The sequence below is a fragment of the Salvelinus alpinus genome, chromosome 33, assembly GCF_045679555.1.
Source record: "Salvelinus alpinus chromosome 33, SLU_Salpinus.1, whole genome shotgun sequence".
NCBI classification, from domain to species: Eukaryota; Metazoa; Chordata; class Actinopteri; order Salmoniformes; family Salmonidae; genus Salvelinus; species Salvelinus alpinus.
The window spans coordinates 6,426,806-6,449,564 of NC_092118.1; the positions used below are offsets into that span (position 1 = coordinate 6,426,806).

Consider the following 22,759-nt stretch of genomic DNA (forward strand, 5'->3'; position numbering starts at 1 on the left):
GTATGCCTACTCACCAAAGACTGATTATTAGACAGTTACGTGCGCTTAGGGGATCGTGAGAAAAATGCTGCAAGGCCATTGAGGTTGGCAAAGAAGACCTTGCATTCTTTAAGCTTTGAGGCTCCTTGAGTCAGTACTAAATTTAGTCGATGTGCATAGCAGTGAATGAATAAGGCCATCGGTGCCCTCTCCTTAACTTTAGCCTGCACCCCATTGAGTCCAGATGCCATGACTGCTGCGCCATCAAAACACTGTGCCACAACTTTATCCAGACTACATTCATTTTCCTCCAAGAAACGGAAAATAAGAGCGGCAATGTCATCAGCTCGCTTGCCGCTTGTCACATCTTCAAACCGGATAAATCGCTCCTTGACTCCCGTGTCCGTCACATAACGCAGGACGAGTGAGAGCTGTAGCTCCACTCTGGTGTCCCCAAACATTTTCAAAAGCACAATTGCTTGTAAGTGCCCAGCCGTACTTTGGTGTCTCGTTGCTGCCTTGGTTAGACAACTCAAGTTTGCAAAGCCAGTGTGGCTCCAAACACCAAATCGATCACTTGCAAATAATAGGCATTCCCAGCAGTACAGTTTGCAGTGCTTCTCGGAGCCTGTGAGCCATTGACAGCGCTCATAGTTGAAACTTTGAAAGTGGCGAACGAACGAACCCCTTTCCCGCCTGTGACAGGCTTTGTGGCGTCGGGCGACCTCTCCTTACAATGTCTAACTTTTCTTGAAAAGTTCGTCTTGAGAATGGCGTTATAATTATATCCTCGACCAAATCGATATCTTCTCCTCCTTCCGCCATTGTGGGTTCAAAAAACAGTCGAACGCGAATTAATTCGTTTATCAAATTTAGTTTCCTAGATCTGCATAGACCTGCCCATAGGACCTGCCTCTCAATATTGGTAATCCAATCAAAAGACGTGGACGCCCTACGCCTGCTAGCTGGCTCCTGTGTAACACTGGAGCCAGCCAGCAGGCGTACAATAGCCAACTCTAAAGCTGATTGGTTGACACAAAATTTTAATTTCCATTCACTTTAAGCTACAAGCGCCCGCACTGTTGATTCTGAAGGCCTGAGGGCAGATTTTAGACCCCTGGCAACACATCATGGCTGAATATGATTGGATAAAAGATCTAACGTAAAGACCAGCCCTCCAAATCTCAACCTGGGGCTGGAAGCAGTGCAACCAAGAGGAAAGCTATGAAATGAAGAGTATAACTCTTACTCTGGGGAATAATTTAATACATATTTGTGGGAAAATATATTTAAAAAAAAATTATATTCTGATGATGTTTAGGCCAGCAGAGAAGGCCTTGCAGGCCCTGACGGCCCACCACTGTATCCTTGTGTATAGTACCAAAGATTATTATAGCTGGTAGTGCAGTGTTCATGCTATGTATGCTTGCTTGTTCAAGCCACCTGTTAAAGCAGGAATCAGCAGTTGCATCCATAGACAGAACTATGGATGCAGGGACTGACAATCCATGATATCAATTATCATTTTCAAATCAACTTTTATTCGTCACATGCGCCGAATACAACAGGTGTAGACCTTACAGTGAAATGCTTACTTACAAGCCCTTAACCAACAATGCAGTTTTAAGAAAATACCTACAAATAATTAAAGAGCAGCAGTAAAATAACAATAGCGAGGCTATATACAGGGGGTACCGTACAGAGTCAATGTGGCTTGGGGGTAGAAGCTGTTTAGAAGCCTCTTGGACCCAGACTTGCCATGCGTTAGCAGAAAGAACAGTCTATGACTTGGGTGGCTGGAGTCTTTGACCATTTTTACCATGTTTTGAGGCTATATAGTGTTTGTTTACATTTACTTTGTTTTACTCCAATGTTTGTAAATAAACAATCTTATATTTTGGGTTCTGATGGGATACTACAGTTGAACTAAGCTCATGGGGCATTTATAAATTGTATTCTTCATAAATCAATGGGTACATATCATTAAGTTATACATCCAAAAATTAGTGTAGCAACTGCATATTGCCCCTTTAAACTGCTTACAATTTAGGCCATCCTCCAGATGGCATCAAAGATTAGGCCTATATTCTACATTGGGTTATCCTTCAATTCACATATTGTGCTCTTGCATGTTCAATTCACATCCATGAATGAGTATTGTCTTAAAAGGGACTTCCCTCACTGTCTGAAATAATAATACTGTACTTATTTATTTAACCTTTATTTAACTAGGCAAGTCAGTTAAAAACAAATTCTTATTTACAATGACGGCCTACCAAAAGGCGAAAGGCCTCCTGCGGGTTTAACACTGGATGTAGATTGCTGGATACATGTAAACCTATAGAATGCTATCTTTTTGTTTCAATTGTATAGATGAGCTGTGTTAAAAATGAGAATTATGAACCAGTAATGCCTTCTGAATGAAAGCGGCCAGGAAAACCAAACTGAGGCAGCATACGTCATACCTCATCACACAGTTTGGAAAGATGGCCACTGCCCTGGGGGAAATTTCAGGATGTGATTGATCTAGACATGGGGATGGAATGTAAAAGAAGACTGAAGTGTTATTAAGTTATCCAGACCGCCATAGTGATGGCTTTCATTATACAGCATGTTTCCAGAAGAGCTTGCAAAGTGGAACTACTTGCAGTCAGCTACTGTTGTTAGTAAGTGCTGTACTTTTGGTTACAGCAGTGCTAAGAACAGTCCTTGGCCCCAAGATGTTCACAGGTTTTGGGAGTCTGTTTGTACTGTGGGTTATGCTGTTTCCATGGAAACTGCATATTAAGGCACGGTTGGGGAGCCAAATATAGAATTTGATGAGCGAGAATATATTTTTTTACTATTCATGTGGCTAAATGAAATGTCTTCATGCTCTAGCTATTTCAGATTCAGAGAGATGTTCAATTCAGAGAGATATCCTTTGCCTAGCCATGAGGAATTAACAGCAATATTGTGGTGGTGCACATTCTCCTGGCTGAACAGCATAATGGGGATAGTGCATTGAGAGAAGGGGAATGAGATCAGCCAATTTTTTTTTTACTTTCTGTTGGTGTGTAAAAAAAATAAAGGTTATTCTGGGGAGCAGGATTTTTTCAGATGTCAGACATGGATGTGTCTGAGGGCAACAGGAAAGTGGTTGTGGGGAAGAGAAGGAAGGAAGAGAGAGAAACTTAGAGATAAAGAGCAAAAGAGAGACAGGGAAGGTAAGCATAAATGAAACGGACATAATACACAAAACAGACATATTCTGTCCTAACCAGCTAACGAGACAGCCAGCCTGTACCCTCCCACTCCTTTCTCTCCCTTTGTCCTTAAGCCATCCCTCCTCTCACTGAATATATGCAAGTAGACAATGCGGACTACCTCTCTCTCACGCTATTCTCTTCTGCAGACAGGAACATTCTCCCTCTGTCTCTGGATGAGGGAACTGCAGATTGAAAGTGCTTGCAACCAACTGCTGGTACCCGAATGAAGTGTAGCCTGTCTCCTGAAAAAGCATCCTATTTTTGTGGGACATTTGCTGAAGACTAACCAATCAGCATCTTGATTTGTAATGCTGCCTGAAGAGTAACTTGGACATTTGTAGCTTCCTTTCTTCTTCCTTTTTATTTTTTCCTGTGTTGCCCTTGTTGACCAGCATGATTTTCACCACAGCTGCTGTCCTTGGTGCTACGCTGGGCACTGCGTCAGGCATCCTCACTCTCTGTGGGCTCTCACTGATCTGCAGGTCCTGTAAGAAAGGCAAGCCGGAAAGTGGTGAAGATGCAGACCCAGAGAAGGCTAAACCCAGTGTTCTGCACTCCTCAGAGCAGGTGAGCTGCCCTACCACTGTACTTGGACATAGACTCAGATCTTAGAGAGCTTACTTTCCTGGGAGGGTAACTACCAGCACCGCAGGGGACTTGGTGAATCTGTGTCACTAGGTGTATGTGGCGTGGGACTGGAGTGAATGCCACGGTTATTGAAGTGGTAACATTCACTAAATGTCTGTCATATCACGTGTGGAGCTGTTTTTTATCTCATACGTGATCTATAATTGTAGTGCAAAAAGCTTTGTCCTGTATGTTTGATTTGAGCAACTACAGTTTCACTGAGTGGTAACTAACTTACTTTGAGTAACTACAGTTTCTCCTGGTAAATAATATAGCTAGCTACAGTTGTTTAATACACTGACACAACAACTACTCTTTTGATTTTTGAACAGAGAAGTTGGTGGGCTAAGACAATTCCAAATATCTGCTTATGACAGCCTTTGATATCTCCCTTTACTGATATTAAGATTGTAACACAGGAAATGCAGAAGTAAAAAAACAAACATCAGATAGGGGTTACATTACAATAAAGGACTGCGTTAAGATAGAGCCCTTCAATTGGCTCCTCTGATGACCATTTGTTGTAGTCTTTTTACTGTCATAGTCACTGGAGTACAGTTAGTATAGCACTCTATTCTTGTTCCTTTGGGCTGCAGGAGGCTTAACCTGTGACTTGGCTTGTGGCATTGTATCACAGTTCTGCTCACAAACAGTGTCCTTTCTGTGGGAAAGGTTGATTGTCTGTTGCAGTCCCCTTTACAGTGAACCCACCCATCCTCTCTCTGAGCCAAGCAAAAGGTGTTGCACGTATGTCCACATTTGACCTTGAGTGATTAGTCATAGAGTGAAATCCCACAGCTTTGAAGCAGACTTAACACCTCAGCAACCACTTTGAAGAACTACAGTGTGTTTAATTGAAATTCCTATGGCCTAATGGGCTGTGTAGTGTTCCTGAATATGGGTCTCATTTGAAGATGGCTAAATAATGGTGTTAGAAGCAGATAATAATTTTAAAAAGACATGTTCGCACCCACCAATCCGATGAGTTTGTGACGAGGTGATGAGTCATTCAGAATCTTTCAAAGTGGAAAAAAACTGCTAGGACTAGCCTAATAAAGAATTCATAGGTTCCCTGCACATCTGTGTCAGTGTAATTTGGGGAGGAGCAGGATACCCCTGCAGCTCACGCCACTACCTGGACTCAGGCGTAGACTTAATATAGTAAATGTAAATCTGGGACACTCCAATTAGTATGATATGTTAAGTTTTGTTTGGTATTTATTCATTTCTGGATGTCGATCATCCATTTCGTATGATATGTTAAGAATTACAATTTGTTGTGGCTAACGTTAGCTAGGTGGCTAACGATAGCTAGGCTAGGGGTTAGGGTTGAGGTTAGGGTTAGGAGTTAGGTTAAAGGATTGTAAGGGTAAAGGTTCGGAGTCAGGTGAAAGGGTTAAAGTTAAGCTAACATGCTATGCAGTTGCTAATTAGCTAAAATGCAGAAGTTGTCCGTGATGAGATTCAAACACGCAACCTTTGGATTACTAGACGTTTGTGTTAACCCTTTAACCTTTGTCTTATGTAACCATACCAAACGTAACATATCATACTAATTTGATCGTCCCAGATGTACATTTACTATGTTACGTCAAGTCTATGCACACAGCCTTCCTTTCCTCAGCTTACACAAGCCCTCACACATGATGCATGCTCCAGGGGGACACCACGTTCCAGTCAGCTTGCTTTTTTCAGTACTTCAAATGTGCTGCTAAGGAGGTGAAAAAACACTTGCTGGGTGGAGAGATTTAGTCCTCCTCTGAATTGTTTATATCCCATTATGGAATGTAACTTAACAAGGTGCAATTTATTCTACAAGCATAAATAAAGTTCTATACTTTAATATAATAGCTTCCAGTTACCAGTCAATGTTATCATTTAGAGTTTGATTTGGGAGAGTAATGATGCATGCCCAGGAGAATGGATGGAAATTCTTATCAGTATAACCATAACTCACCCATCTGAGTGGCCCACCTTTAGCTGACTGTCAGAGAGTTGCATTCACTGTAAATTGGTGTTCCATGTTTTCCTGTGAATTGCCAGACTGCAGTGATAATGGACTGTTATGGCCGTAATGAACCCCTCTGCGATTGGTTGCATACAGCAGGCTTGCTGTCTTTGAACTGCACGACCAACACTAAATCTTCATGAAAGCGGTCTACAACCTAGCTGTGATTTCTCACCACACCTTGTATCATAGTACAGTATTATTAGCCTGTGTTTAACCATCTCTTCCTCCTCTAGTTCAGTGTGGAAAAATCCACAGAGCCCATCCAACCAAGGACATTGTTGAAATTTCCAAAAATATACAAGCCCAAACCGTCTGTGACCTCATCTGAGGTCATCAGCTACCCTGATCATGCCTCAGAGAAGGGGGGCGAGCCCTCTCCCGAGGGACCCTCGACTGAGCCTAATGCTGGTAACCAAGCAACTGACAGCTCTGACACGTTCACAATCCTCAGACAAGGTAAACCCCAACCAATAACATACACTCTGAATTAAACAAGATAAATCCCTTTATCGTTTCCTATTCTTTTCATAGCTACTATGCCTTCATCATGTTATACAATGTGTTATACTCTTCAGTTATTTCGATTCAACATTTTTCAGGTGAAATTTTACATGTGAATTTTTGGACCTAGATTGAAACCACTTTTTCTCTGTAAATCCGGAAAAAAATCTTGGCAGTTTCTGGGCAGAAACAAATGTTGTTGTTAATTACTGTAGTCAATCACTTCCTACTATTGTATTAGAGTTACCACTCACTCAGTCTAGATAATTGTGTTTGAGTTACTTAACTCTATTGGGCTCCCAAGTGGTTCAGCAGTCTAAGGCACTGCATCTCAGTGCTAGAGACGTCACTACAGACGCTGGTTAGATTCCAGGCTGTATCACAACTCGCCATGATTGGGAGCCCCATAGGGCGGCACACAGTTGGCCCAGCGTCGTCCGGGTTAGGGTTTGGTCGGGGTAGGCCGTCATTGTAAATAAGAAGTTGTTCTTAACTGACTTGTCTAGTTAAATAAAGGTTAAGTAAAAATAAATAAATACAAATAAACTCACCTCTCCTCCTGCCAGAGCATTGTGATCAAAGGCTTTGCCCCACTTTCCCTTCTTCCCTCCCTAGTCCCTACACTCATCCACTTAGTGTTATTGATGTGTCCAGTCAATGGAACCTAATGCATGATGGATAGGACTGGTCCCAGAAGGCTAAGAGCTTCCTACTGCTATTCTTGGTGCTTTCTTACACCTGAATGCAGTTGCCTTACAGTAATAGCCAGTTTGGCTATACATAGTTTCTCAAATAATTGTTTCTAAAAAAATACAAATAAATGTAAGATGCACTGATTTTCATGGTTTAGTTGATGCACACATTTACCATTCAATGTCCCCAGGAAGAAAAACAGCCAGTAATTTCCATATATGTCACGCCCTGACCTTAGAGAGCTTTTTATGTCTCTATTTTGGTTTGGTCAGGGTGTGATTTGGGTGGGCATTGAGAACCATACTTAGGTAGCCTTTTCCCACCTGTATTTGTGGGTAGTTGTCCATGTATAGTTGCCTGTGAGCACTACGTTGGCGGCATGTTTTTTCGTTTTGATGTTTATTGTTAAGTTGGCGACATCTTAAAATAAAGAAGTATGTACGCTCACCACGCTGCGCTTTGGTCCGCTGTTTCCACCTTAGACGATCGTGACAATATAAAAGGACCCATGAGCACCAACCTGTTAAGTTCATAGGAGCATATCAATTGGGTGTCAAATGAAAGCTAAGATATTTTAGAGAAATTAAAATGTATATTCACAATTTGGAATAAGCAAAGCCTTCGATTTCTGGTCAAACAGATGGAAAAGGGGTCTTAGAAAACATCTAACAGAAATAGTCTGAAAAGGAAGTATAAATCAATCAAAACACAATAATGTTGAAGTAAAGATCCCTGCCAACTAATATCAACACTGATATTTAGTTTTGTGAAATGTTTCTGCTATCTGTAAGTTGCCTTGTGCCTTGAAATTCCGTTACCAAAAACCCATACATCTTTAAGATATTTTTTAATTTCTCTCCCTCATGAGAGGGAGAGAAATTACAAGTAAAGGTAACAAGTAAAGGTAGACCTATCAATTAGTTATGGTGTTTTTACTGATACCAATTTTGTTTATGAATTATTAAGTGATTAAAACTTGAAATTCTGTGACCAAATCGATAATGTAATTTCCGAAACATCGGTAACGGAATTTCTGCAATTGAATTGGCTACAATGGGAAATCATGGTAGTCACAAACCACAGTTGGGTTCACAAGTTTGGAAAGTACAGTACATTACAGTAGAGTACAGTACAGTATAGGAAAAGTAGAGTATAGTTCAGAACAGTACTGGGGTAGAGTTCAGTACAGTACATAGTAGAGCACACTAGAGTAGAGCACACTATAATGTACTGTATTGTACTGTACTGAAGTCTACTGCACTGTACTGTACTGAACTATATTGTACTGTAATGTACTGTACTGAACTCTACTCTACTGTGCTGCAATTCGATGTCCAAACCTGTGGAACATAGACGTCTGTGATTGGTTCAGATTTGGTCTGGTCTGGACCAAACAAATTTGGTCTTGTTTGGGGGCAGAGCTCATTAAAATAATAGCCATTGTGTAGAATAATACCCAAATATGCAAAGGAGGATATTGCATATTATACCTTTGTGTACCTATTTAGGATACATCACCATGAAGAGAATGACATTGAAATCCATAATTATGCATTTCTGTGTAGTACAGATCACGGACCCATGAATAAATTCCGTTAACTCAATTCCGTTAACGGGTGTAAATCCACTTTACTTACTGTAGTTCAATAACCAAAATAAATATTTTTTTTCAAAGTCAATGTGTCATGTCATAGCTGACACCCCATTCTTTCTGCAGACATTGTTAAGTCTTAATTCGGAGCACATATTTAACAGAGTCTTTGGAAAACGTGGACACATAAAACAACTGAGGGAGATTTTACCAAGATTCTGTTACCAAACTTTGCATCTGCATATTTCTTCCAGTAAATGTGTTTGGTAAAATGTTCAGTGTAAATTGTTAAAAGTAGTCCTTGTGCATGGAGTTGTATGGTTTGTTGAACTTTGAAATCAATGGTTTTTGTTTGGCATACATTTTAAGTGAAAAGTCTCAGCGCAATTCCGTTACCAAGGAATTGACCAGCCCTAACGCCGTCTCCTTTCCCAGACTCAAAGGACAAAACCCCGTGTGCAAGGGATCTAACCAATGGGATGACAACAAGCAGCTCCATCCTCCACCCTAAGCTGCATTTCTCTCTCACCTATTATACCGACCAGAATGAGCTACACATCACCGTGATAGAAGGTAAGGCATCGATCTCAACAGTATCATCTGCCAGTATGTCCACTTCATGGAAATTATGAAGGGTGAGGTATCACTAAACATGATGTTGACCCTAGTTTACCTATTAAACATACAGTTGAAGTCGGAAGTTTACACACACTTAGATTGGAGTCATTAAAACCTGTTTTTCAACCACTCCACAAATTTCTTGTTAACAAACTAAAGTTTTGGCAAGTCGGTTAGGACATCTACTTTGTGCCTACCTTCAAACTCAGTGCTTCTTTGCTTGACATCATGGGAAAATCAAAAGAATCAGCCAAGACCTCAGAAAATAATTGTAGACCTCCACAAATCTGGTTCATCCTTGGGAGCAATTTCCAAACGCCTGAAGGTGCCACGTTCATCTGTACAAACAATAGTACGCAAGTATAAACACCATGGGACCACGGAGCCGTCATACCGCTCAGGAAGGAGCCGCATTCTGTCTCCTAGAGATGAAAATACTTTGGTGCGAAAAGGGCAAATCAATCCCAGAACAACAGCAAAGGACCTTGTGAAGATGCTGGAGGAAACAGGTACAAAAGTATCTATATCCACAGTAAAACCAGTCCTATATCGACATAACCTGAAAGGCCGCTCAGCAAGGAAGAAGCCACGGCTCCAAAACCGCCATAAAAAAGACAGACTACGGTTTGCAACTGCACATGGGGACAAATATCGTACTTGTTGGAGGAATGTCCTCTGGTCTGATGAAACAAAAATAGAACTGTTTGGCCATAATGACCATCGTTATGTTTGGAGGAAAAAGGGGGAGGCTTGCAAGCCGAAGAACACCATCCCAACCGTGAAGCACGGGGGTGGAAGCATCATGTTGTGGGGGTGCTTTGCTGCAGGAGGGACTTGTGCACTTCACAAAATAGATGGCATCATGAGGAAAGACAATTATGTCGATATATTGAAGAAACATCTCAAGACATCAGTCAGGAAGTTAAAACTTGGTTGCAAATGGGTCTTCCAAATGGACAATGACCCCAAGCATACTTCCAAAGTTGTGGCAAAATGGCTTAAGGACAACAAAGTCAAGGAATTGGAGTGACCATCACAAAGCCCTGACCTCAATCCCATAGAAAATTTGTGGGCAGAACTGAAAAAGTGTGTGCGAGCAAGGAGGCCTACCAACCTGACTCATTTCCACCAGCTCTGTCAGGAGGAATGGGCCAAAATTCACCCAACTTATTGTGGGAAGCTTGTGGAAGGCTACCTGAAAAGTTTGACCCAGGTTAAACAATTTAAAGGCAATGCTACCAAATACTAATTGTGTGTATGTAAACTTCTGACCCACTGGGAATGTGATGAAAGAAATCAAATCTGAAATAAATCATTCTCTCTACTATTATTCAGACATTTCACATTCTTAAAATAAAGTGGTGATCCAACTGACCCAAAACAGGGAATTTTTACTGGGATTAAATGTCAGGAATTGTGAAAAACTGATTTGAAATGTATTTGGCTAAGGTGTATGTAAACTTCCGACATTCAACTGTATTTAAGTACATCCATGACAGTGCATTTCTTTCTGTCAAACTTCATTTATTAACATTATCAAAAGAGGTCAACAAGCAGATGTCTTCTGCAAATGAAAACAAGGATAAAGGTGAAAACTAAGAGGCAGTTGTCTGCAAATAGAATAAATAAACGTGAGGCAACAGTCAATCAAGAGTGACAAATAGATTGAAATTGTAAATGGAGACCTCACAACCCAATCCCCTCAGTGCATCGTGTCTTGTGGAGCAATATTCCGAAGCCAATAGAGTGGCAAAGTGATGACGCACCAACACTGTCACACTGGCTTAATCTATTTCAATATTCTACCTTGCTTCTTTTATGTTCTCCATCTACAAAATAATTGATTTCATTTGTGGTGAGACAAAGCAAGCCACCGGCCTTCCCCTTCATAAAACTGTGGGTGATTTGATAAGGGGTTGAGAGGCTTGGACGCCTTTGTGTTGGCACTCTGTTGGCTGGTCCCCGTATGTCGGTGCTTAGCGACTGTAGATGCTGATGCGTCACCCAATGAAAAGGTCAGCAATGCATCTACTTTGCCTGGCGGGAGGTTGGGTGGGTGTTTGTTGGTGGTGTGGTCGGGGTGCAAGCTGTCACACTGTTCATACCAGCATCATACGCCTGTTGAGATATGCTAACAGAGGACACAGGTTCTCTGCAGGCCAGCTATCTGCGAGTCCTGCCTCTTTGGTTTGTTTATCACCTGCCGAGTGCTCAATTATATATCATTATATCCAAGCCCTTAGCTTCATTAATTACTATTTTTATTCAAGGCGTACCGTCTGCTTTGCTGTTAGAGAAACTGCTGGGAGAGACCTATGCCGGGTCTGAAAAGTGCTTCTGCATTGTTTATCATAAACACATCTACTAGACATACGCATTCTCTCCTTATAAATACATAGCCTATAAAGTTCTAACTTCAGTGAATTCTACATAATAAGATATTTTGCAGACCTTTGTATATATGCTTTTTTCATAAATATGGAATTGGGAACAGCTAATGAGATTCTCTCCTCCGCACACTCCACTGGCTTCGAGTCGAAGCTCGCGTCTGCTACAAGAGCATGGTACTTGCCAAGGAGCAGCAAGAAGAACTGCCCCCCCTCTACCTTCAGGCTATGCTCAAGCCCTACACCCCCAACGCGAGCACTTCGTTCTGCCACCTCTGTTCTCTTGGCCCTCCCACCCCTACGGGAGGGCAGCTTCCGGTCAGCCCAGCTCTTCTCTGTCCTGGCACCCAAATTGTGGAACCAGCTTCCCCCTGAAGCTAGGACAGCAGAGTCCTTGCCCATCTTCTGAAAACATGTTAAACCCGATCCTCTTCTAAGAGTATCTTAAATAATCTCACAGCACAACCCCCCCTCACACACCCTTCTCACCCTGAGCCCCACCCCCCTTAAAGAATGCCTTTTGTGAACAGACACTCACACTTTACCCTTACTAGCTCTGACTTTGCTAAAAGCTACTTTATTGAGGAAAAATGTACTCACTAATATGTGGTTATCCCATCTAGCTATTTTAAGATGAATGCACTAACTGTAAATCGCTTTGGATTAGAGTAATTTAGCATCTGCTAAATTACTAAAATGTAAAATGTAAAAATGTAATTAAAACTACATCAATAGACGGCTATTCTCAGGGTTCGCTCCCCCTCTCTCTGTTGCCTTCCCTCTCTGTCTTCCTCTGTAGCGGAGTATTTGAGTGTGGGGTCGGGCTGTGAGGGCTATGTGGCCGGAGTCCTGACCTTAGCAGCAGGACAGAGGGAGGCCCAGACTTCGTCGCGACGCCTGACCAGCCACACCCGCTGGGAGGAAGGCCTGGTGTTCTCCCTGCCAAGGGGGTATGAGGTGGAGGGCGAAGTGGCTCTCTCCCTTCACGGTTGTGACCAGTTCTCCCAGAACACCAACCTCGGCGTTATGAGGTTCAAACTGGTTGATGTGGGCATGATGTCCAATGCAGACTGCTGGGTCGACCTTCAGCCACCAAAACAGGTAGGCTACCCTGTTCTTACCATTGATATATAGTAGACAGCATTGGCCGCAAAGTTAAAGAGCAACTGCTCCTAAAAATGAACTAATCCTTTTGAAAATGGCCTATTGGCAGAACATTTATTATATTGTCAAAATTGACTACAAAGTCTAAATAGGGTAATTTTGATCATAAAGTCAGTTTGGAGTTGAAGGTTGGGTTTGGATTATAATTATGTCAACAAATCATGCCCCGTTTTGCCAAGCTCCACATGCAAATCGCCACTCCTCCCACTTCGCTTCCCTTCTTTAAATGGGGCTCCGTTGTTTCATCGCCCCCAGCCAACATGTTCAAAGGATCACGGCCGTTTGAGACTGAAAATATCTATATGGATTGACCATGCAATGCATGCGTCCAGCAAGAAGCATAGCCAACAACTATGGTTTGCATGCCCTGCCGAAGGACCCTATCATGCGGAATAGGTGGTTGGAGTTTGTTGGTCCCCAGTGGGGATGAGTATACCGGTAGCTAGACCATAGACTGCTGGTTATGTATCTGGTTATGTATATTGATAATCATTATCACGATCATCGCTAACATAGCTGACGTTAGCTAGCTAGCTGGCTAACTTTAGCCTACCTAAATACAACTCAGATTTGGCATGGAGACACGATAACGTTTCAAAAGAAGGCAAATAATTAGTAGGAAAACCTTTTGTTATGACTGTGATGTTTCCAGATTGACTTTAGATGCAGCATAAAATTAGCCAGCTAACTAAGATTGAGGGGACCACCGTATTTTAGTTAGCTAACATTAGCAGTGCTTTACAAACTTTGCTAGTAACAGTAATGGCAACATTGCCATCTCTCAAGTAAATTTGACGACATCATACTATGGCAATGTTGTATCATACAAATTATTTGGTTACTTTAGCGATGTAATCATATTTCCATGCCACTCTCTAAGTTAGTGTCTAGGTAGGGCACAAATAAATATTGTTGTTCGAGAGATGTCTAGTTTGCAGCCAAACATGCAGCATAGAGACCAGCAAGAGGGCCCTCATCAGCATCATGCAGACTTGCCCTTGCTGTGAGGATTCCTATGGCAAGTATCCGGCCAACAACCTTCACCTGTCTGCGGCAACAGCTTTCACAGGCTCATCATTTTGTACAAATACAGAAGGTAACCCACTTTGTTACTTTGATACATTTGATAACCCAATTGTGAAACATAATTGTTGTAAACTGACATTACTTGTTGCTTTTCTTCTACTTTTTAGATAATGTCCGGGGCATAAGCTAGCTTGGTGGAACAAGCTTGATCTGAAGTGAAATAGAAAGATGAACACAGTGTGCAGGTTGGTTCCACCAGGCTAATCATAATCGGTGCTCTGTGTGTGTGTGTGACCGACCAGTATCTTTGAGGGGACAGGAGCTGATCTACGCTGCTATGCCTATCAAAGGGGCTCTGGCAAAGACCTCACCTCCAGCCTCACCTCTTGCCTGCTCACCAACGGTCATTGATAGGGAGAACAGAATCAGGTAGGTCTAGTCTGACTTGTTCAAACTCCAACATAACACTTGTTTGTGTGTCAGATATTACCTATCCTAACTGCCATTGGTAATATGACAGTGACTATGTGCATATGTGTTCACAGAAACATGAATGGAGCCAGCACATGAAGACTTGCAAGATGATGGGATGAAGTACAGACTAACAGATGGGCTTGATACGGATGTCTCTGAATGGAGAGAGATCTTGCACTCTGCATAAACATTTGACTAGAAACAACTTTTACTTGTATTGTCTTTTTTTTATTATTGAATTGAATGGTATCAGTCAATATGGGGAGGGAGAAACCCTGCGTATTCTGCATCTGATCAGGGAACTCAGGGATTTCACACAGGAAGGTATGACCACCGACATGTTTGCCAAGGTAGCCCCATTACCACTTGACAAAATGCTGATAAGCAGAGTATCTGTATCGACTGGGAATGACAATGAAAGATGAAAGGTGCTCATTGTTATGTTAGCAGAACACGGCTTCTACGGTATTATGTAAAGGGTTGTTTATTCTACATGGACCTTGTGCTACATTTAAACGTTACCAAAACACTTAGTTTAAAATGTATACATACATTCAGCAATTGCATTCTTCTCGTTATTACTCTGTAGGCTACTGACCTATTCAAAGTTTTCTCCGGCATCTCATCATGCATCTGTAGTTATTAAACTCAACCTCCAGGAGGTTTGTTGCGATTGAGTGGGAGGAAACATCTGCGGGCAAGGTTCTGACAGATGGTTGTGTCTTGGTGGTGGCAAGGACACGCGTAAGAAACACCCACATCAAACCACACCCCCAAGCCAACTCGGAAGTTTGTTTTCTGTCATAGCTGCAGGCATTTCTTGAGTGTCACGAATACGCTGAGAGTCAGGAAGCAGGTGCAGAAGGTGAGTTTAATGATAAATGCAGATAAATAAAACAGGAGAAGTGTACAGAACGTGAATAAAATCAAACCAATACTGCCTGATGACTGAGGCTACCGAGGGCTAAATAAAGGGAAGGTAATCAAGGTGATGATGAAGTCCTGGTGTGCGTAATAATGGTTACCAGGGCCTGTGGTTAGTAGACTGGTGATGTCAATCATTGGAGAGGGTGAGCGGGAGTAGGCATGACAGTACCCCCCCGCCGCCATCATAGACAGGGGTCCCATAGATGTCCATGGTAGACGGAGGGGTGTCGAGGGGGACGGCATCAGCCAGGAGACCAGGAGCCACCGGCCTGAGGGAAACATGAAAAGAGGGTGAGATCCGGTAGTTGGTGGGGTAAGTTATCTCATTGATCCTCCGGAGAACCTTGAAGGGACCCACAAACCGGGGGCTCAGCTTCCTGCAGAGCAGGTGGAGTAGGAAGTTCCTGGTGAACAGCCAGACGCGATCACCAGGATGGCGGTCTGCCTAATCCTTCTGACAGTGGATGGCACACTGGAACCACTCGACCACTGCAGGGGCCTTGGTCTGGCTCGGAGTCCACAGAGGCAGGGCGTGCTGATAACCCAGGACGCACTAGAAGGGAGTCAGGCCGGTGGAGGAGTGACAGACTGAGTTCTGGGAGTACTCCGCCCAGGGAAGGAACCGGGCCCACTCCCCCTGTCGGTCCTGGCAGTGACTCCTGAAGAACCTCCCCAGCTCCTGGTTGGTACTCTCCACCTGCCGGTTGGACTGAGGCCGGTACCCGAATGCGAGGCTGGCCATGGCCTCCAGCTTCTCCATGAAGGCTCTCCATACCCGTGATGTGAATTGGAGGCCACGGTCAGAGACGATGTCCTATGGAAGGCCATAGTGCCGGAAGACCTGCTGGAACAGTGCCTCTGCCACCGGGAGAGCGGTAAGGAGACCAGAGAGAGGGATAAAATGGCAGGATTTGGAAAATCTGTCCACAATAACCATAACAGTGGTGAAACCATCAGATGGGGGGAGGTCAATAACAAAGTCTATGGACAGATGGGACCAAGCCGCTGAGGCACAGGAAGGGGAAGTAGTTTCCCTGCTGGAGTATGCCGGGGAGATTGGTTTGTGCGCATACAGGGCCGCCCCTCTGCCATAGTGGACCCCGGGTTGGGACGCACAGGACACCACTGAAGCTGGTGCCCCTCCTGGCCACAATAGAGACAGAGCCCCAGCTGTCTCCGGCGACGTCGTTCTTCCGTGGAAAGGTGTGTGGCCCCTACCTGCATGGGTTCAGGCTCTGCCTCAGGACAGCCAACGCAGGAGGGCGAGGAGAGAGGTAGGTGCCGGTGCTCCAGAAGAAGGTTATCCAGACGGATGGCCATCGCGATGAGTGCGTCCAAGGATAGGTTGTCATCTCGATACGCCAACTCCGTCTGGACCTCTTTGCGCAATCCTCACCGGAGAAGAGTGCGGTGCTCCGGCTCATTCCATCCGCTGGAGGCTGCCACAGTCCGAAAGGTGAGGGCATACTCCGCAGAGGTCTGGGAACCCTGTTGGAGAAGTATCTCCCCTCCCTCTCTGCCCTCTGGGAGGATGGTCGAAGACTGCCTTGAACAGAGCCATGAACCTCTCAAAGGATCCGTGCTCCTCCTTTCCTCTCTCCCAGAAGGCCGTAGTGAGCCATAAAAGGAGCCAAATCAGCGGGTGCAGTTCCCCTTTTAATATTATTATATTTTTGTAAATTGAATTGTATAGGACTGTGTTCCTCTTTGAGACCATCATAGATATAGTTTGAGTAATGAGGAGTACTGTAACTGTTTATCTTCTTTTGAAGATTGTGTGATATTATGAGGGATTCTGAATTGGGGTGAGATGTATTGGCTGAGTCACTGTGATATTTTGTGTGTTTCCACTAACTATGTCTAACCTGTGCTTCTCTGGGCTGTCAGAAGGTGTTGCCATGGCATCCTTCGAGAGCCCTTACCCCTCGTGATCTGATAGTGACTTGAGCCATCCCAGCTCTCAAACTGGACAACTGTTCTGTGGATCTGGTGAAACTGAATACTAGGCACTGTGATCAAAATAATGTTTACTCAAGGCCAAAGTCATTTATCTCAATAGCTAGGTTTGGTCTGCCTGTCTGTATGGCTACCCTGTAACAAGCACTGTCAAGCCTCCACAAGATACAGCGATAACCATCCGGCTTTATGTTAACCTAAAGAGGATTTAGGTTAAAAGGACAGCTACTCAAGCTGCTATAGAGAAAGGAAATCCATTTCACGCCTCATTCTCAGTGACACAGGGAGTATTTGTATATAGTGTTGAAAGGGAGATTGTTGTTGGACGTTTTTATAGAAATCTCTTAAAGGATTGAGCACATACAGAGAGACAAAATGTATACTGCAAGTTTATTCAGCCTCTGATCCATTTGCAAGGCTGGGAAACCTTTAAAAAAGGGAATTTTAAGAAGCCCAATATGATCTTGTTTCTATTTTCTTTCAGAACAGCTCATTCTGTCCACCCACAAGCTGTTCTTCAAAACTTCAGCTACAAGGACACCTGAATGCAAATAGGGATTTATTAAAAAACAGCCAGCTCTCCAGTCTTTCCTGGCTGCTCCATCGTAAGCCTCCAAGCTAGGCAGGAGATCAGAATCTACGTCATCACAAACCCTTGGGATTATCTTTCTTCTGGGATGCGCAAGAGAGCATGAAGTCCCGCCAGGAATCACAAACAGGGATGATGCATGAGAGGGAGATGACGTAGAGAGATACGAGGATGACATGGGAGAAATAAGTCTTGCCAAAGATAAAGAGCAGATAGAGGAGCTAGAGAGGATAGGAGGAGGCTGAGAAATGTAGGGAGGGGAAGGCGGGAGTTTGTATGATGTAGGCTGTGACGCAAGTGATACCGCTGCGGAAGAATAGCTATAAATGATTTCTAATTGAACACAGTGAGAAGTTTTTCAGCTCTTTATTTAATGGTCATAGCTGCATAAAGAGAACACAGGGGCAGATGGGGCTGACAGAAGCCAGGGATGACACACACAGCAGTAGACTGTGCTATAGCTCCTCAGGAGATTACACATTATGATACTCCACTGAAGAAAGAGAGAAGATATTTGATTTATTAGACGTCCACTGAAAGAGAGAAAAACATTTTCATGAAACTGTTGATTTGGATGTAGATGTACAGAGTTATGACTCAGAGAAGAACACTATTCAAAAAAACAGACTACCCCATTCCCTTTGCATCGATTACTTACCACTCCTTTGATCTATTGCTCACAGCAAATCAAAGAGTGAGTCAGGCTGCTACTTTAAAGGGTTTACTTGCTATGGATCGCAGACTATAAAGGGATGCTCAAGCTGTAAAAATGTACTGTGCTCTGGTGCTGTTAAAATGATGTAGTTAACATGTCATTTTCAAGCATCCCCTAAAAAGCCAATAATGCCTCATCTATACTGCATATTGGCAAATGCATAATCCTTGACTTTTTGTCCATTAGTGGGCTCCCTATTTTTTGTGTGGCCTGTTTGAACATAATACGAACCTCTTCCTCATATGTGCACTACTGGAAGACCAACGACCCTAGATATCAATTACTTTCACTAATCAACCCTCCACACAGTTTGGCTGTGCATGATAACAGTTTGAGAAAAGGTGGCGTGTTGACTGTAAAGCCTCTCCTACACACGTATTACGTTTATATGATATTACTTTTACGACAGACTTTCCTGGTTGTAAGAGTCTCTGACTTAGTTAAGTGACATATTGGGACATATTGCAGTATGTGTAGGAGTTGCAATGCCCCTAACCAACGCAGGAAGACCATTTACCAAAGTGGCACGATTTCAGATCAATATGAGATTCACCAGTAGCATCAGAAGCATAATAGCAGGGATTATAAGGATTTGTGCCTAATGAATCCTAATCTTCCTGAGGCACAGAGGTGACTCACACAGCCATTCATCCAGTCCATTTGATTACTAGTGAATCAGACCTTTGTGTCCGTTAATGATGGTGTCAAGGTAACAGGCAGGCGTACCTTATTGTCATTCATAAATGGACATTGCTTGTTGATATTTGTTCTAACCTATGTATATTAAAGTCTGCTATGTGTTGAGGTTTTCTGCTGTGTGTTTTTGACATTATTTGCAGAGGAAACGTTTTCATGTGACCTGTTCTAATCACAGTGAATTGGTGTAATTGACTATAATCGGCAGGATGTCCAGTCAGCTGGAGAGCTCCTGCTGTCTATAAGTTACCTGCCTGCAGCCAACCGGCTGGGAGTTGTGGTGATGAAGGCTAGAGGACTACAGTCAGACAAGCTGAAGGACTCCATAGGTACACCCTGTTTATTAATATAACCCATTGCAGCTCATACTGTATGACGCCTACAACTGCTCATTAAACCATACAACCATGAATGGATAGTCCATCCACAGGTTGACGATAGAGTATGCTAAGATAGACAAATATTTGTTGGTGGATTTCATTGTAGTGAAAGCCTCGTTCCTTGTTCCTAGACCTGTCTGTGAAACTGGTCCTGAAGCACCAGACTACCAAGCTGAAGAAGAAGAAGCAGACGCGACGGGTCAAGCACAAGATGAACCCAGTGTGGAATGAGATGATGATGCTGGAGGTTCCCCGCGAGCTGCTGTCTAAATCCAGTCTGGACTTGGAGGTGTTGAACCAGGCAGGTCCTGTTGAGCAGGAGTCCCTGGGCTGCTGCCAGCTGGGTTTACAGGCCTCTAATACTGGCCTCCAACACTGGCAGCAGATGCTAGATAACCCCCGTAAGCAGATCGCCATGTGGCACCCACTGTATGACTAAGATAACCACCTGTCAGCTTTGCCCTTCCAAATACCCAAATGGTGGGGGGTGGGGGGGGGGCAAGTCAACTGCCTTCCTGGATCAGGATTTAAGAGCCTAAATCTATTTATGCACTTATATGGAAAGTATCCCATTACCTGCAATTAATTATCCCACAGCATCCCATGACATATCAACAATAGCATACACCAAACTGAAATGTCACTGAATATCACTGAATTTCCAAAGAATACCAATTACGAACACATTTTATATATTCAATGAAACTCATCAATGCAATGTAATACTTTGCCTACAGTACCTATACTCAACCACCTCTATGATCTGTTTTTATAGCTGAACAGAATAAATATGATAATGCCTGTGTTTTTGTGTTATAGGGGATTGTGTATATGGTATGTAATGGTATGATAAATATCAGTGAATTATTCTACAGTAGAGCTGTCATTTTATTTGTAAAGTGATGTATTCACATGCTTGGAAAGCAATCGAGAGAATGCACCTAGCAGAAACTTAAGGGCCAGCCAATATTGAACGGATAGGAGATTCAAGAGCACTGTGTACTACTGAAAGGACAAGTATTAGTATTCATAGATATACTGTAACAGTGATGGAATTACAGTGGACTACATGTTTCAAGTTTATCTTATTACACAGGGTCTAAAAACGTCAGCTAAAGTTATTCACACAATGTATAAAAAAATCATGCAGTGTTTAATCAAGTAATATACTGCATTTGTCATTTTTATGAATATGTGCAGCTGTATTTTATCTTAGGAGAATACGAGAGTTGTTATACATGTTATATTTAAAGTAGTTACAATACAACTATCAACTCAATTTCACACCTGTTTCCATTCAACCCACTTTGCTTCAGTTATGTACAAAAGGTATTTTTCTCCATTGTGGTTTTACTTTTACATAGCTTTTGTCAAGTGAACTGCTATAGATTGCGCCAGTGAGGAACATACTGTGTAATTTGAAAATGTACACACTGACACACAAAATGTGTGAAAATAAAAAATATCTTCAAAATATGGCATGCCAAAATCTGATTCTAGGCGACTTGTAATGAGGATGTGCAAATACCCAGGTATCCAGAGAGCACTATGTACAGTATCAGCCCCTAACACCACATCCGGGCAGACATTGATGTAATATATCTATTTATTGATACTTCCTATCCTCAGAGCTCATTTTGCGTAACTGATATAACCTTGGACCTGACCTAGTATACAGTAGCTCGCTTTTCATAGCTGAATGAGCACTACCATTATCATGTTGAGATGAAGTTACATATTAATATCACTCATCCAAGCCATTTCACAAAAAACAAAGATGTACTGTAACAGACCAGAATATAATCAACCTGTTAAATGATAACTTATTGACTACTAAAGTATGGCTGTTTCACATGCAAGGTGTTGAATTTACAAGAACACTGGTAATACTGTATGCTGAGTTTTTGTTGTAAAGCATATCACCCTTAAAGTGGAACAAGGGGTTAATCGCAGTCAATACACCTACGTAAATCCTACTCACAGTATGTAGCCTACTCCTTGACTCACAATCACAGGCTTATATTTTCTGCTGTAATAAAAGTGTTGCAATTTTTATGTTAAAATAAATGTAGATTTTTTTCTATTAAATAATTTCAACAAATGTCTTATTTTGTGTGTTATTGTACTTAGGCCTTAAGTCATCGTTTGTAGATATTGAAAGTTAGGTCTTTAAAAAATGTACATCTTCATGAGATTCTGAATGATCATTTGCCAGATTGTTTTAGCATGCCATGGCCATTATATTCCTGCCTATTTGTTAAGATATGAGCTTGTGTGCAAGTAGTGCAGTCATTATGCATGCAATGGTGTGCAATGCGCATACACTTTATAGCCCTAAACAACAGCAGTTCCAACTAATGATGTAGCTACATTGTTATGTAAATTAACTGGTGCAGAGGCAGTGGTTGGATATAAAGCAACAATAAATCATCCAATGTTTCCAGCCAGTTGTCTTTTTAAATATTTTTTTATTTTTTATTTAACTAGGCAAGTCAGTTAAGAACAAATGATTATGTACAATGACGGCCTGGGAACAGTGGGTTAACTGCCTTGTTCAGGGGCAGAACGACAGATTTTTACCTTGTCAGTTCGAGGATTTTATCTAGCAACCTTTCGGTTACTGGCCCAACGCTCTAACCATTAGGCTACCTGCCACCCCTTCTGTGGACTATCCATTACAAAATCCCTGCAGCTGCAGACATGGCTAGAATTAATAATGAATGTTGTTTCCAATGTGCAGGTTATATAACATAACCAATAGTACAGTTCATCAACCTCAATATCCGTCATGGCCCGAAAAGAGAGAAAGAACGATGGGACATTTTTTAACCATTGCCTGGCAAGGACAACATGAACCTGGAAGAATAATTGCATGAATGAGAACTACGAAATAAACCCACCGATTCATTAATAAGTGAACCGTACTGACTAGATCCGCCTGTCCCATGGGTCTAATACTTCTCTTTTCAATTTAAAATGAAAATGCATGTTGCTGCCTAGTTGTGTGTCAGCAATGGAGCCATTGTTTAGGCCAGAGTCAAATCTGACATAGGACAATGTGATGAGGCTAAACAGTTGTGACATCACTGTGTACTGAATAAATAAAATGACCAAAATTTAAGTATCATCTAGCTCCAACCAAGAGGTTTATTTTGACTAATAAGCCACAGTTTCACA

The 22,759-nt window shown here is 42.5% G+C and overlaps 1 protein-coding gene and 1 long non-coding RNA gene across 2 annotated transcripts; both read left to right on the forward strand.

Moving 5' to 3' along the window:
* Positions 1 to 3,354: 3,354 nt before the first annotated feature.
* Positions 3,355 to 20,866, forward strand: LOC139562902 (synaptotagmin-13-like). The gene is made up of 6 exons (XM_071381042.1): positions 3,355 to 3,794; positions 6,099 to 6,321; positions 9,086 to 9,223; positions 12,455 to 12,756; positions 19,411 to 19,531; positions 19,714 to 20,866. The coding sequence occupies exons 1-6, from the start codon at positions 3,621 to 3,623 to the stop codon at positions 20,019 to 20,021; spliced, it is 1,266 nt and encodes a 421-aa protein (XP_071237143.1). The 5' UTR covers positions 3,355 to 3,620; the 3' UTR covers positions 20,022 to 20,866.
* Positions 14,051 to 14,524, forward strand: LOC139562904 (uncharacterized). The gene is made up of 2 exons (XR_011672462.1): positions 14,051 to 14,274; positions 14,391 to 14,524. It is a non-coding gene; the product is annotated as an uncharacterized lncRNA (long non-coding RNA).
* Positions 20,867 to 22,759: the final 1,893 nt, after the last annotated feature.